Below are 16,709 nucleotides of genomic sequence, written 5' to 3'. Positions count from 1 at the left end.
AACGGCAGCTTTAGACATTTGGCATGTCTCCTCCTGAGGTGTTCAGTGCCAAAAGCTATTTAGGGATTACCTGAGCTGGGGCGTACATCCAGAAAACCAGAATTAATGCCAAGAGACCCACCCTTCCATGAACTGTTATGCCCTTATGTTATTTCAATTCATTTATCTTTCTGGCACACATAGCTGCTGATAGCAGTAAGCTCACAAGGTAATAATGCACTCTACGAAAAATGAAATCTTTTGTTTATTTTAAGCAGTCACTTCATCAGATGTCTCCTACTTCTTATATTGCAGGATATAAAAATTCCCTAGCCCCCTTTTCTACTCCATTCCTGATTTCATAGATGTCTATTGTATTCCCACGTCAAACACCATTTCCAGCTGAATGACCCTATTCTGTTTGGTGCTTCCTTGAATGGGAGCTGGCTCCTAGATCTAATCAGTCTTCTTGCCCTTTTTCAGTTTTATTAAAGAATACAACAAAAAGCCCTTTCTAATCCCAGCAGAAGTCTGAATATATGGGTTTGTTGATAACCAAAAGTAACTCTTTCCCTGCTTAGCCACCAAACATCTTCATGGTCAGGTCAGTTGGAATTTGCAATTTGGAGAGCTTTAAATTACTCTGAGGTAGGAGCCAAATGAAGGCAGGTCCCTCATCCAACTTCCATTCTTCCTTAACACCTTGAGGATTAAATCTCTGCATTGCTATTTAAATAAAAGAGAACAAGCACAGCACAAAACACGTCGTACTTACCACATCAGGAAGGATGTAAAAATCAGGAAAGCTATGATGAGGAACCCGCTAGCTGATACTCCATACACCCACATCTTCAGTTTGCCATCTGTTGGAAGATTGGGAAGAAGGACAGGGGAAAAAAAAAAGAAAGAATAAAAATCTTTATTCTAAAATACACAAATTCTCAAGATGATAAATAAAGAGAAAACAAACAGCAAAATTAATAGCATCATTGATGGGAAACACAGTAAGGACTGGTTGGGAATAATCCATTAAAAATATGCTTTCCATAGAAAAAAACATTATTGTAAAAATCAATCTTTTTAAAGACATAATCTTAACTGTGGTAAGGACTTTAGGTTTTCCTCACTGAAAACTGAAGAGGAACTCCTTGTGTCAGTTTTCCAAAGCAGCCTTGTTTCACAGCCTGCCCTCTGGCTGAGCTCCTGCAGCCCCGTGCAGACAACCCGCGCACACGGCACAGCACCACAGCCACCACAGGCAGGCTCCTGCCCACAGAGAGCAGGGCTGGAGGGAGGTAACTGTGATGGACTTACTTGTGAGCCTCCTTGGCTGCTCTGGCAAAGAGCAGCTGAGTGTCAAGCTGACCCAGAAATCAATGCAGGGACACCTAGGGTGTTCAGCCTAAAGAAACGATGTCTGAGAAGGGATGTGGCTTTTCTCTGTAAGTACTTGGAGGTCACCTGGGGTAAACATCAGCAAGCCCTAGCTGAAATGTGCCTGGAAGGCAAGTGGGAATTTAACTATGAAACTTGTTGCTGTCTCAACTAGAAACGGCCAAGAAACATTCGACAGTCCTGTGAAGGGATTGTCACAGCAAGAACAAGGCATCCCACCAGGTCTGCTATGATGCTCTCATATGCTCTCCATCCCTAACATAAAGGCATTAGACCATGTCAGCCGACAATTTAAACAATGCTATTTAAATTGCCTCTCAACTTGAAAAGTTTCTGTTCTGAACTCTGGCCTCCTAGAGTGTGGTGAAGAAAGGAAAAACACTGCCTGATTTGAAATCAGTTCTGTGCTCTCCTGCGGAGCATTTAAAAGAACAAAAATATCAGCCTAATTAAATCATTATAAAATTTGTGTTCCAAACTGTAACCAGGAAGGAAAATCACAAATTAACTAGAGAAAGGCACATAAAATTTTACTAACAGGTACAAGTCTGTAGATAGGCACAGACGCCAAGGACTATAGCACCAAAGGGTGGTAAATGCCATCCACAGAGGGAGCATTCACCATAGACTTGCTACCAAGAGTGTATCTGGTAGATAACAGTGGTCTGCTAGCACTAATTACTGCAAACCCCAGACCTGTTTTAGGAAAGCAATTACATATTTTGTCAAGAAGCAAGACAAAGGGGAACAACTTGAAGAGGCCAGCCTTGAGATGGGGTCTGAAGAGCACATACAGACCAAAGAGGCACCTACAGGATGTTGTGGGTTGGTGATATGCTTAGCACACATGTAGCATATTTACTCCTTTGCCATGTGTTGTTTCTATAACATTTATACCCCCAAATTAAATAACACCATGTTCTGCTGAAGTTCCTTAGCCCCTGTTTGTATCTTTTAGTTCCTGTGGGAGAACAGGCTCACAGATGGTGTGCTGAGGTCAAGCCCACCAGAAGCTTTCAGGGCTGCCGCCTTGAACGCTGATTTAAGGAAGGGAAGATGGCAGCATCCACCTACACCCCTCTCCCTTTTACTAACCCCATGAAGGTAACGGGTGAAGACATGATACCTAAGTAAGACTGCCTATGGAGGGCCATGGATGCTGACAAAATGGCAATTAACCCCAAACCTGTGACTCAAACTGCTGGTGAACTGTGTGGGCTTCTGGATGATGAATCCGATCGAAAACCAGCCAACTTTAAAGGCTCTGGACCAAGCTCTATTAGCTCAGAGACTGTCAACGCAAAGGTTAACTACTGTATGCAAATCAAATATGTAAATGTAACATTCAAAGTGTGAACACATATATCAGACAGAATTATGGCTCCCTGAACCCTGCAACAGAACCTTCCGTTACATATTTTCTAAACTCCCCTGTTCGTTACAAACTAATAGGAAACAAATGCCATGTCAGACAGCAGAATGCAGGGAAGGCGGCACTGACAGTATTTCTGAACAGGTGGACAAATAATGCGTTTCAGTAAAACTTGACACGCCTGATACTTTTGTTTCCCATTTTAAAGTTTCATTTGCTTTTCAGAAATTGATTTTGAATAAATTAATTTTCCAAAATAACAGTCAAAATGGTGAGCAGCTATTATAGCTACAGCACAAGTCCTGTGTACCGGTCGGGTATGGTACATCCAGTTTGCCAGTTCCAGCTGGGAAGCACTTTATGCCAACCAAGCCAAAGATCCACTTAGGACTCCCTGCTTGGGCACAGCAGCTTGCCTGCTTCTGGCTTATTATTTTGTTTTCTTATTTTGTTTTCTTCACTTCAACATTTAAACCTTCAAACTTTACACTTCCTATCCTGTTTTTTTTTTTTTTTTTTTTTTTTTTTCATACACTTTTGAAATACAGCAAGAAATAACCAATGTTTTCTTTAATGAAATCTTAAGTACTTTCTGCTCAGAATCTTCTAAAGTGCTCCTGATGCCTTCCCTGGTCCAAACACATTACTTACAGAAATATCATCAGATAAGTGTTCTAAGCATCCTCCCAAATCACATATGAGTATATACTTTTGCAAAATATTATTGCTTCGTTCTCTTTGCTATCTCTCAACATAAGAGATTGTGATTACTCAGTGTAGTCACAAAGGAACAGGAGATGACATGCAAGGTAGAAATTGTGAGGCTGCTCCACCGCTCCCAGACAAAATCTCTGATGTTATGAGCTACAAAGCCTGTATCTTTCTTCTACAGAAATGTAGTAAAGAAAATTTATTCCATTCATATTTAAGTTTTTCACCTGGATTAAAAGGTTGAATAGACCATCCTTTGAAAATGTCATGCATTTTTGAGTTGACAGGTTTATTTTTTCCAGCAATGGTCTTAACATCAGCTTTCTTATCTTCTAAACCTGGTACCTTCATGCAGTAATCCAGGAAACCATTTGATCTCATTATTTCTGTATATCCTCGCTCACAACCGCAGACTCCTCTCTAGGTGATAAAAGGGAATTCGATATTAAAATGAATAGTATCCTCCTGAAGAACAGCACAAATTGCAGGTAAACTGTGAAGAAACCACAAGGTACATCCAGCACTTGTAATTAGCAAGTTAACTGCCATCACACCAAAGAAGCTATGAGCTGGTGCTTGCAAACCCATTTCAGCTCAAAAAGCCAAACTACATTGGCAACTGGTTGAAATATTGTCCATTACAGTATGGAAATATTTTCGTCAGAACAGACTTAATAATAGGTGTCTGTGGCTCGATCCAACTCCTCTTATCAATAAAAAGTTAGCACTGACCCTGCTGGGCATACGAAAAGATTAACAAAGCAACAATCCCATTTCAGCCCCAAACCCCCCGTTCCAAGGCATTTCCACTGACACAGGGCTCTCTCTGATGAAACATTGCCTCTTTGGACTAAGCATCCGCTGCCCTGGACCAGTGCAGGCAGTTTCTTCAAAAGGTTTCTTAGAATGTGGTGGTTCACTACACAGATACTCCATTTTCTGGATGTCTACTTTAATGCATTTAAAAATATATATATAATTTTTTTAGATTGCCTTTCTTTTCTAAACATCTTATTATTACAATGCCTGTCTGAAGGTCTGTCATGCTCTGTACTACCCAAACAGATACGGGATTTACAGTATCTGTGATAAGAATTTAACACTTGATGTCAGTTTTTATCCCACACCATCCCCAATTGTTGTCAGACACGATCCTGAGCTTTTTTGAGCAGAAGGTGAAGGAACTCTCAAGAATTTAAATAGCTAATGAATGCATGTCTGCCCATGGTGTGTATGGCTCTGTAGGCTCTCACAACAACCCTTATAGCTCTATACAATTGCCCATGAGCTTGTTTCCAATGGTAATTCCTCCCACAAGATACTCAGCTGAAGCTGAGAGCTGTGGAGGCTGTATTTAAAATAGAAACATACACCCCAGGTGCACCTGGCTACTTCAAGGGTTCTGGGTTTTGTGCTCTGCCACAGAGCTGACACAGAGAACAAGGAGAAGGCATTTTTGGAAGCTTTCACTGGAGTTCAGTACTACAAGAAGGGATGTTTTAACCTCTGGGCTCACATCTGCTCAGAGGCAAAGAGGAGATGCTTCCTCAAAGATGCAGCAGATGTTGCTGATGCTGAACATTTCAGCAAGTGGGCTCCATTCCAGACCCTGCTTAAATGGTTAGTATGGAGGTGGTGGGATCAGGCTGCTACAGCTTCCTTGCACTCTTGGGGGCCTCCGGTGTCCTTGAAGGAGCAGGAGAGCAAATATGCTTTTATTTTCTCTCTTACATAAGCTTTAAACAGTCCATTTGCTATTTGACAGTAAAACAGCATTCAATAAAAATTAAACCAAGAGGTTCCAAACCCTCCCCACGAAACAAAACCAAAATTACAACGCTAATATACACCATCACTCATCTGTGCAGGTTTATGAAGCTTTTCTCTTTAATTGAAATTCCTACAACTTCCTCGAGGTGGTACCATGGGCACACTGAACTATTTCCTAGGTCCTGGCATGCGTTTAAGATCCAGAAGATAACTGAATAGATTTTGCGGTGTTAATTCATCAGCCACGTTCTGCAGCAACTACGCACCTGGGTGCAGTAGGAGAAGGGTTTTTTGCACGCTGGGCTGCAACGACGAACTTCAGCAGGTTTGGTCTGAAGAGCACACCCTCCTGGAAAAGAAGTTACTTTCCAAAAAAAGAGTGCTTTCAAGGGTACGTTGTACAATGGTTTTGACTTGGATCACCATAGAGTAAGAAGTGCATGCTTGCTTATTTTATATGGTTAAATAGTACTCTATTGAGCTCATTAGCATAATATCTGTAGGCATCACATTAATTAATTTGCCTTAACAAGGCAGGGAATTATTATCGTACCCATCTTGTTAATGGAGAACAGAGACATTCGGATTTAAGCAATTTGCCCCAGGCCACATAGGAAGTTGGGGACAGAATCAGGAATTAGATGCAGATCTTCTGTGTCCTCATTAACGTCTTATCTACATAAAAAGATATAATACACTTAACGCCTTAGCCCATCCTCACTTGGGGAACTCTGCCTCATAGCAATAAAAAAAAGTGTTAATGAGTTCTTAACTACTTGGCAACCTTTGCACATAAAACTTTTGTATATTATCTTAACTAGTCCTTATAAATAGAGCTAGATAAGAACATCTGCATTTTCATTCCTGCTCTCTCTACTCATTCATCCTCTGCATACTGAGAGAGATCCTGCGGATGTGCGAGCCCTTTGCCTTTGTCAATCTCTCGTGGAGCATCAAAGTGCTGACCATGGATTTCACTTTTCATCCTGTGCAGGCAGAATTTGTAGGTCACAGCACCAGCAGGAATCTCACAGTCTGAGTGATCTGAGATTCCTGTCTATTGAATAGGAGAGTTACAGAAGCTGGGCTCTCTACCATCACATGTGATTTTCTCTTTCTCTCCCCTGTTGCTGGAAAGTTGCACTAACAGCTGTACAAGGCTGCCTAGGCAGACGAGTTACTGTATGTGCATTTGTCTCTTCCTGTGGACAACACAACCATCGGGGTAACTCATACAATGACATGCGTGATGGTGACCTGACAGCAGGGCTGGTGAGTTGCCACCTGTCTTTCCCACACGTAAACCTGAACTGAAATTCTAGAGGAACCAGGAAGGAAGGCTGACTGAGTAACTGATACAAAAGAACAACTTGTATGAAGACTTTCCTTTCATAATTGTGCATGGCAATTTGGGGCATACCTGTGACATTTATTCCGTCCGAGCGCTGGCACCACACTGTGCGTACATTGTCTCGCCAAAGGCTGGTTTTCCACAGGTAATTGTAACACTTCCCTCCTGCAACGTCAATACCAGTTAGTCTTCACATTGCAAGAGAATCAGAATAAACTCTCGAGTGAGAGAAACTCTGGCAAGGCTACCTGAGCAAGGCCGTGTCTCCACCACTTGTCCGGAGCAGCTCTCGGGGCTCTCAGGGGACTGACCTACAAATGCCCGGGATCGAGCCTGTCGACCCGTTGTCTCGAAGCTCCTGCCCTCGATGCACGTGAGCTCGCAGGAGCTCCACTCCGACCACTCGGTCAGGTGGCAGTCACCTGCACACAGGAAGAATAAATCACAGGTTTCCCAAAGGAACCAGCCTTAAAGGATTAAGGACAAGCTGCGTACAACAGCTTTAACAGTGAAATAACCTCAGTTTATCACCCAATGATATGCATTATTCAGATTTTCTGCTTCGCGGGGAATCTCATTTTCTCCAAAAAGAAAGCCTTTTACAGGTGATCTAGAAACAGCAGACTGAGCATTTACGTGATTTGCTGAAGTACGAATTCTGACTGCGGCAGCTGCCAGTACTCAGCTATGCAAGCCTCTCCGTCTCAGAAAGCTATTGCAGACAGCAGCGTCCTGTGACTTTCAAAAGTCTTTACCTGGGCAAGGCACGGAGCATGGTAACTGCAGCACGGTCTCTTTCAAAGGCATCTCGGCACATAATGCATTTTCCACTGGTTTGGCTGTAGCAGAAGCAGATGCGTCATGCACTACACAGGTGAGGTTGCGCTCTTGCAATCCGTCTCCGCACTGTCCACCCTAGGAAATGACAGAGGGGAACAGAGACACACATTGCTGGCGTTAGCAGATGGCAGAAGAAATACACTTGATTCCACCTGTAAATAAAGACTTCAAAGATATAAATCCAGTTTCTGGACTGCAATAGTATCCCCAGTTACGGGAAGACAGGTGGAGATCTCCTTTGTAAGAAACTCTGCAGAAGCTCAGAGGCAGAGAGCCACATGGAAAAATGTGTATAACCAGAGAGGAGAGAAGAGCACACAAGTCCTTTCCTTTCCATGTCAGGGAAGTCCAGGAAGAAAGGAGTCACCAAGCAGATGGGGCAGAGCTCAGGCAGGCCCTTTTCCTGCTGCAACAGCGAAAAATAGCAAATGTGAAGAGCACGGCTTCAGGAGAGCTGGTCCCTTCCCACGTGACAAAGCCTTGAATCTCCTAGGGGAAGAGGTGGGTACCATAAAAGATTCAAAAGGAGTGTTTTGGCTTCTCTAAAGCAGCCAAGGGCAGAGCCTGCCCATAAGCAATGGACATTTCCCTTCACCTCCTTTGACGACACAGCCCAGTATGAGCAATTAAATGCTTTAAACTCTGCAACAGCACAAATCCTTCAATGTCTTCAATTAGGCTGCGAGGATTAATGTGCACTAGGATGTTTGTGTAACTTAATTGTACAGGGAGTTTCCGGTTCTGAGGTGGAGACATCGCCAGCCTTACTGAAATGCCATCTGAAGCCAGCCCCAGCTTGTTAGCATTGAATCCGGTTTGAACAAGCGTTAGGTGGCTCCATCCAAGCCACTCCACACTCTTCAGTCCGGTTCCGAAACACTCAGTAAAACACCAAACCACTTGCTGAAGACTTCCTCTACCAGAAAATCAATGTTGTTTGGTTAACCCAGCGATGAAGATGCTGTGAGAAATGATGCCCTGAGGCTATTTCTAGAGAGTGGAATTGTTTCATTTTCTTCTGAAAAACAGAGCTGTGTTGATGTTTGAGGCACATACATTAAACCTGTGCGATGCTTTATGAACGTGCATCTTAAGCCTTATGGAAATAGCACTTTACAAAATTCAGTAAATAAAGCTCAGGAAAAAGGATGAAACATTGCTTTTATACAACCAAAGGAAACACTACTTTGAATCACTTGGCAGTAGATTCTTTTAAAGTAATGGACTTCATCTGCAGAACAGAATGGCTCCTACCAAGTCCATTTATTCGGCAGCATGTTTGATAGCAAGAATCTCAAGAATGGCTCTCCTGTAAACATCTGGCACCATTTTCATTTTCTCCATACCTTTTCTGTTGCTGGCGCATGGTGATATAGAAATAGAAGTGTAACTAGTTGGGTTTAGAGCAGTTGCTAATCAAAAGCATCTTAGAGAAATATTAGTGTAGATTTACCATATGCAGCCAGATTTCAAGTTTTTAACACCATGTTTCATTTTAGTCAGTATGCAACTTACTGTTCTAAATTACTGTGTCACCCCTGAAACCTCTATAGCGGCCTGAGATTAATGGTGTGTGAATAACTCATGCGGCTGTCAATTGGGTTAGAGTTCTCAGAAATTGCTGGTGGAAACAGAATACAATGTGGAGAAAATTCCCTGGGGAAATGGGCACTAATCAAACTGCAGTCCATTCGCAGCTCAACGAAGTGGCTCAAGGAATGGCTGAGGATTATTGAAAAGGACAAAAAAAATGTGAAGATACTTGTTCTTTTACAAACAGTACATAAATATATAAGTATTTGGATAGATATAAATGCATGAATAGTTATGTAAATACAGACACAAATATAAAGAATAGATTAAAAGAATACATTTTTGGTAATCTCCGTTATAAAAGTTAGCATGCCTCAAAGCAACATTCTTCATCCTTCTATCATGAAATATTGGCAATATATTCATATTTCCAATATTTAGAATAAATAAATAAATATAAATAATGGACTCTCAAACAAATCCAAAAATAAATGTTAGCTTTTTAACAGTGTTTTCTACTTTCTTGCTTTCATTCAAGAAAGGCCTGAAATGCATTTTTACAATGAATTGAATGCATTTAAAAGATACTATGTCATCCTGTCGTTTACAGAGGAAAATGACACAGGGCTTTCTTGATATATTTGGCAAGGTCATAAGCAATGCAGGAGTAATGCATTAACTTTCTTATCATCCTAAAAATTATTCATGTCCCCAAAATTATACATTTGAAGACCTAATTAATAGGTGTGGAATCAGTGGAAATTTGCTGCAGAAATGGCACAATGAGGATTCGGTGAGTAGCTGCTAATCAGAGGAGCATTGCCAAGGAGATGATCAAATATTCAAAACACTGGGGATCAAATCTGTATTGTAAGTGCTCTTCCTTGGGAGGTGTGATGATCTGAGGTTTGCACAGATTTAGCCTCTGCCTTTTGAGTCACAAGCTCCTTGCAGGAAATATGCAGGGACTTGACTTCCAGAGGGTCCAGGTCCATTTGAATTCCAGAGGTCCAGGGATTTGACTTCCATGGTTTCATGGTCTGTTTGGCTGCACAAATTTCTATTTTGACCCTTTGGATGATTCAGAAAAGCCCCTTGGTTCCCTAAATGCAGTCTGGAGGTAGGGCCCCTCCAGAAGCAGCTGCACAGAGCCTCTACGTCTCAGTCCTTCACCCCAGGAAGGGTTCTTAGTCTTCTTATGAATGTTAGGCAGATAGTCCTTGATAATGTCTAGCTGCTTGGCTTATATCCTGTTAATGGAAAAATTGTGAACTCTGTCATTCACTGCTAATTTTTACTTTCTTATTTTTTATTTATTTTTTTTTCACTAATCAGTGTAAAACACTTCAACTCCAATGAGAAAATGATTAATGTAAAGCAACCCTTTAAGATTAGGTGTTTTGACCATTTTCCAGGTTCTGCACCCCTTTGAATGCAGCAGAAATGCCCAGGTCTGCTGGAGGGGTGCCTGTGACATGTGCCTGTGACATGTGCCTGGAGAGCAGTGTGCTGATTTACATACTGTGAAAACCAGCAGTACTTAGCAGGCTCTGCTCCTAAACATTCACACACCTTTAATTATTCACATGAAGTCAATTTAACAGTCCTTCTACAATTAAGAAATGCAGTCTCAGTTATCTCATAATACAAGGAAGAAATGTTTTGGCTTTATAATTAATTGTCCTGTTTATATTACCCCAGGAAGACTTTTTCACAATATGCATTTTGGTCTTACCATATGATGTATTTACCGTCTTCAACAAAGCATTCTTGAAAACGTGACTTCTAAAAGCTTTCTCTAGAAAGTACACTTAAGCTTCTTTTCCAGAAAAGTACAGGAATAAATCACCTTGTATTTATGAACTACATTTAATTCCAAAGAACCTCATTAAAGAGAGTTGAATGTGAAAAAAAAGGTCTCCTCTCCAAAACAAAGCAAAGGGGTGAGAAACTACAACACAGTAATTTAAGAAGAGAAGCGGACTCTATCTCACTGCAAGCACAGGATGATATCTAGCTTAGAGAAGGCCATGATTACTTGCTTTGAGCTGAAATTTAGCTGGGTTCTGAATGTGCACATTTTTAATTTCCGGGATGTGTTATTTTTCTGGAATATGCTAGGGCATTAATTCAGCTTCCCTACTAATTCTTTTATCAGCTATGTTAGCTCCTATCCTTGAAAGTCTTCTCCCTAATGTTTAGCAGAATTTGCTTACCTTTGCTGGGCAAAATATCAGCTGAGGATGTTATACGTAAATAAATACTGCGTGCAGCATACACAAAAAACATATTCACATCCTTACTTAGCTGGAATGAGTTGTTGTTTAGCACAGGAACCAAGAAGAAAGGTGACCCTAATATATATTTCCTGTTCTGTGATCTTGGGCTGTCCAAAGGCTGTAAACACTCCACATTTCATTTACAAAATGCTGGGGAAATTCCAGGTATCTATTCTGCTGCCTGCAGCATTTGCTACAGGTCCATCGACTGCACCCAGACATCGAGCAGACATAGAGGGCAGATCAGAAAACACAAGGGATGTGTCTTCACTTCCATTACTGCCTTCAATTTCCTCTGTTTGACAGTCTGGAGAAGCAGCCACAGACTTGTGCAGAGGTCCTGTGCCCCAGGATGAGGCAGGGCGATTCTTCTCCTACCTGCACCTCAGCTAAGATGGCTCTCAGCAGCCCTAGCGGGCTCCATTATGTCTGGGAAGCTGCAACATGGAAGATTCATCTCTGCTTAATCTGGGTTACCAATTTAGCTGGTTTAGTATGGGTAATGTGATCTAATAGCTAAGGAGAAAAGAAAAAGTACAGGGGGAAAAAAATCAATTCAAGCCGGATGCGAGTCAATGGCTGGGAGAGAATGACAACCGTGGTGCGGAGTGTGCGGGGAGCTGAATCCTGCCATTCCCAGGTTGCTACAAAGAAAGTCACACTGCGGGGAAAGTAAAAGCCAGCATTTCATACAGCAGCACTAGTGCACTGAAGACCTTGCAGAGAAAGACCTGCTATATGGTACTTAAAATAAAAGATAAAATAGATGAAGCTCTGGAAACCAGGCATATCTATTTTCTTGTTAGAGTTACTTTATATAATTAAATTATAGGTCACCATGACTATGCTTGCTCAAGCACATTCACCACACAAATCTCCTTTAGTACCTCTATAAGCTCACAGCGCTTGAACCTGTCCCGCCGTAAATCGCTGCTGACGGCCGGGAGATCGCGTGTGCAGGTTTACGTTGCTGAACTTCCCAGCCTTCACACGCCTCTTAAACCTAAATCAACCTCGCCGCCCCATCCTCATTTTGGCGGCAGCAGGAACGCGAGCCCTACCTGGAGTCTGCAGGGCGACCAGGGGCCGAGATGCCAGCTGTAGCAGGGCTTCACCGGGCAGCTTCTGTGCTGGGTGAGCTGCGCCGGGCAGGGCCTGCCCTCACCTTCAGCCTGCAGGAGCACCGCACGCCCGCGCACCATCTGGCCTGGCGGGGAGAGAGACACAGCACGGTGAGAGACAACCATGGGAAGGAGCAGAGGCAGATTTGGGGGCAAGAAGAGGGTTCTCGTTATTACAGACTCATTTTCCACCCATAAACACAAAGCTCTTTTTTAAAACCCACACAAAGCGATTATTCAGGAAGCCTATTTAGATGATACGGCTGCAATTGCCAAGTCTTCCGCTCCGTGATGCAGCCACTGATATTTCTGATATTTCTATTTTGTATGTTTTCCAAAGACGTTATTTGTTTGCGCAACACATTTAAATATTTGACTAAATCCTGATTATTAAATATGGCCAGAAAATAATTCCTATGGAATCATCATTTCTAACATCATCCATTCAATATGTTTCCGGAGATTTTTAACAAATGAAATTTCCTTTTTATGACCAATTATGTGCCTCTAATTTGAAAACTGCAAACACTCTAATGGCTATTACCATCCATAACCACTTCTGCCATTTCCATTAAAATCCTATTTATTATTGGTGAAAACTTCTTCAGCTACTGAATAGAAAAAGCAATTATGTTACTACTTTTGAAATAATAAAACTGAATACATTCATTAAAGTTACAGCAATTCCATTTCCTTCTCCTTTGCTGTCCATTTACGTCCAGGAATGTTTTCACTCAAAATGATTCAATTAGAATCCGGGCTCCAATTAAAACGAAAAGTGAAAAGAGCTGTTACGCAATGCAATGCATGAGATTGTGCTACGGATAAAATTTCTGCCTCACCTTTCAGTAGACGGGGATTTGAGAGGCAGTTAAAAAAAGGAGAAAGGACTCGGTAATAAGAGCACACACATGCAACGAGACAGATGCAGGCCGTAATTGCTAACTCCCTGAGAAGGAAAGGGAGGAGGTTTGGTGGGGAAGCGCTCCGCTTGTATGGCAGTCATTTAGCTGCAATCTGGAGTACAGGTGAGTCCGTGCTGGAAGCAAACACCCCTGCAACGCGGGGATGCCGTGATAGTCAGCCAGAGCCTGCTCGCAGCGATTTATGGACGCGCTCTTTAATTAACTGTGCTGCAGCTGTGCTTAGGGTATGCTTCTAATAGCAGCCATCGTGAATGTCTACAGAGCAGGGCTTCCCACAAAATTTTAGGAACTAAAAATTAAAAGCTAAATCCCCTGAAAAATGTAGTGGCATATCTTAGCGAGCTCTCTTACCTTTACAGTGCTCTTCCCCTGTTCTGACCCATTGAATTTCATTTTTAAACCCATTTAAACCAATTTTAAAACCTTTTCCTTTTCCAGGTCTAATCCTCTGGACCAGGGGAGTTTGTAACAGAAGTGATGATAAAAGCTCTTATCCACATGGCTGTGCATTCAGCCGTCACAGAATCAGATACATTAGGAGGTGGAAAAATCCTACCAGCTGAGAGGAAAGGGAACGTAAAAACTCCTGTGGTGCACCAGGCGCCAGAGCCGGGAGGAAAGCTCCCGGTCCTCTGCTGGTGCTTGGGGTGTATTAACGTGGAGGGGGGCTGCAGCTGCCTCCGGGCCACACAGTGCCAAAATGCATCATGTCACGGCACCCTGAGGGAGAGCAGGTGGCTTATAACTGGCCTTTGATAAATCTGCACTGGACTGAATTTGTCCGATTTGTCTTGTTTCTTGAAGAGACCCCCGAGAGGTGGGGCAGAACTGCAACACTCCCTCTGCTTGCACTGAGGTTTGGGCAATGTGCTCCAAAAGGCTAAAGGAGGCAAACTGGAGACAGTCCAGAGAAAGGCAACACATGTACCAAGGTATTTGGAAAACAGAAGAATCAGAGAAGACTAAGGGAAGTGATTTTGCTTACCCCAGAATGGGAACCAGCCCCTGGCATGTAAAAGGTTGCTGCAGCCTGCAGCAATTTGCAGTTTGTAAAAATTAGGCCAGTTGTTAGGATATAGCTTTGTGAATTCTGGGGACTGGTTAGCGATGGAAAGGGCTCTTCGGGAGAGCATGGGAAACCTGTGGATGCAGGGGTCTGGGGAAACAGGGCAGGGGGTGCCCTGGGACAGCAGCTCAGTGCTGAGCCCCTGCAGGCACCGGCTCTGAAATGGCAGTGGCAGAAATGGAGCGCTCTGAGGTTTGAAAGATCTGATCTCCTTAGGAGGGGCTGGAAACCCTGAAGTATTCATCAAGCTACTTTAATTCAACACATAATTTCCTTTTATACTCTCTGCTTAACAACTTTCTAACAAAACATAAATGGGAAGATCAATGAAGAAAACCCATGATTTTCCTTTTAAGAGGAACTAACAACCATTCTGTTTTTATTTACATTTTATTTTCCTACAGTCGGTTATCCAAACCTTTTAAATTTACTCCATTCACAGTGGTCAGCTGCCGTCTGACTTGTTTCTCTCTCCACCACTTTCTTTCTCTACTGTGAATAAATCATTAAAGAAATAAATTTTGTCTAAGAAATTTTGTTGAAATCTCCCTTGGGCACAATCACTGCAGTGAATTTCTTAAAGCTCTATTGCTTTTTTTTCCTCACTCCATAAACATTATCTAGGTGCTCCATTGCCGCTCAAGTAGCAGAAAAACTCCACCTGTCTTTACTTTCTAAATACCTTATTTTTTACTGCCTATGGAGAAAGAAATCTCACTGCATCTGAAATTCATTTGCTTTTAACGCAAACTCTGGTATAGACAAAGCAATCCTAGTTATTTCTTAAATCTCCCAGTTAAATTTACCTTAATTTTCCAATGAATTAGCCACACGTTTGTTTCCTCTGCTGTGCAGCATTAAATTATATGAAAATTAAGACAAAATGTGTGCTGAAAATTGGAAATAACTGGTATTAACTTGGGGATATTTACACGGCAGTGTGTTCAACACTGGGTAACTCATGTAAACCCCAAAATTTTTCAGATGAGGTCATTTTTTATAAGTGATGAGGTACAGGTTTAGCTGTTTGTATACTATTTAGCATATCTGTTGGACAACTTGAGAGAAATCATCCAGGACAAGAAAACATTTACTTAGAAAAATAAAACAGCCTTGTGCATTTATTTGCCTCAACAAAAGAAAAACAGCATGCTGGGAATTACCTTTCTCCAGTCTTTATCCATGATCTTTTCCAATAACTTTGCTTCAGGCCTTGGGAACATCATGCATTAACACAGTACCATACATCTTTCCCTAACTGCACAGCAACTGCTACGAGGACCCCTGATATATAACACAACACCAGCATAAAGCCCAAGCCAGCACCCAGAGCAGATGCTGCCCAGAACCACAGCTGCAAGAGGCAAATATCTGTTACACATCTCCGCAGGCTCATCACAGGCAGGCAGGAGAGATCTACTTTACTCATCATCATTTATAAAAATCAATATATTCGCCTTTGGCTGCTGTATACCAGAACCATACGAGATGTCAGTGCCACGTACACAGCAGCACAGGATCATGTTTAAATGCATTGTTCCGTAAAACAAAACCTGAGCAAGAAAAAGGTACTATCCATTAAAATACATCACAGCAAATTAAGTTACTGGAAGAGACGGACAAAATAAAAATGTTAGCGATGTTGCTTAAGAAACACATGAAAGCATACATCCAGTGACACTAAATTTTGATCTGAATGATATTTAAATTATGTTTCCCTTTGAAGTCATTTATGGTACTTCAACAGGCCCTTCACATGCTCTCCAAGAAAAGCCAGAAAAGCAGAATATTATTTGGAGCAAATGAGGAAAAGAGTGGAGGTAGTAACAGCACATGCAGCTGATTTGCTGTGAATTATTTCTAAGAAGTGTGCATTTAAGTCCTACATTTTAGCTTTATCAAAAAGCAGGCAATTATTTATTTGGCAAAGGGAAGCAGAATCAGTGTTTATTACAGCCTATTCCCACGGCTCGTTTATTGTCGTCCTTTGGTTTTCTGTGTCTAATTTGAGGTTTAATCCTATTCTCACAAATGCCAATGAGAAACTCATGGTGATTTTGAAGGTTTTGCTGTGTGGGAACATTCAGGTAGGAAACTCACACAATATTCATCTGTGAAGTACCGCCTGTAGGTGAGTATGCAATTAATGTCTTCTCTATTATTACTATCATTAAGTAGTACCCAATTGGAACATAACGAAGAAGCTAACAGGAAAGTGTCTCAGTTTTTACTGTTGGAACCACACAAAGGCCACAGCTGCAGAATTGGTGCTCAGGTGTCTCCATCACGTGTGATTGATATCAATGTTTAAAGCTGATTTCACAGATGCTTATCTTCTGTAGGTTCACAGAAGAATTATCTCAAGC

The 16,709-nt window shown here is 41.9% G+C and overlaps 1 protein-coding gene across 6 annotated transcripts in view; it reads right to left on the bottom strand.

Annotated features, from left to right (window-relative positions):
- THSD7B (thrombospondin type 1 domain containing 7B) overlaps positions 1 to 16,709 on the bottom strand; it is a 321,145-nt gene that overhangs the window by 1,719 nt on the left and 302,717 nt on the right. For 4 of the 6 annotated variants that reach the window (XM_068687381.1, XM_068687382.1, XM_068687384.1 and 1 more), the window contains exons 22-28: positions 12,292 to 12,437; positions 7,334 to 7,493; positions 6,827 to 7,000; positions 6,648 to 6,743; positions 5,494 to 5,591; positions 3,685 to 3,877; positions 755 to 842 (exon numbers count right to left, since the gene is read on the bottom strand). In XM_068687381.1, coding sequence (XP_068543482.1) covers positions 755 to 842; positions 3,685 to 3,877; positions 5,494 to 5,591; positions 6,648 to 6,743; positions 6,827 to 7,000; positions 7,334 to 7,493; positions 12,292 to 12,437 — 955 coding nt within the window. Of the gene's footprint in view, positions 1 to 754; positions 843 to 3,684; positions 3,878 to 5,493; positions 5,592 to 6,647; positions 6,744 to 6,826; positions 7,001 to 7,333; positions 7,494 to 9,169; positions 10,202 to 12,291; positions 12,438 to 16,709 lie in introns of those variants that run through there. The other 2 variants (XM_068687385.1, XM_068687386.1) reach the window with 2 other exon arrangements.

Source organism: Anas acuta, chromosome 6, assembly GCF_963932015.1.
Source record: "Anas acuta chromosome 6, bAnaAcu1.1, whole genome shotgun sequence".
Taxonomy (NCBI): domain Eukaryota; kingdom Metazoa; phylum Chordata; class Aves; order Anseriformes; family Anatidae; genus Anas; species Anas acuta.
Note: the sequence above shows the minus strand (reverse complement) of the source record. Positions and strands in the feature narration are given on the sequence as shown.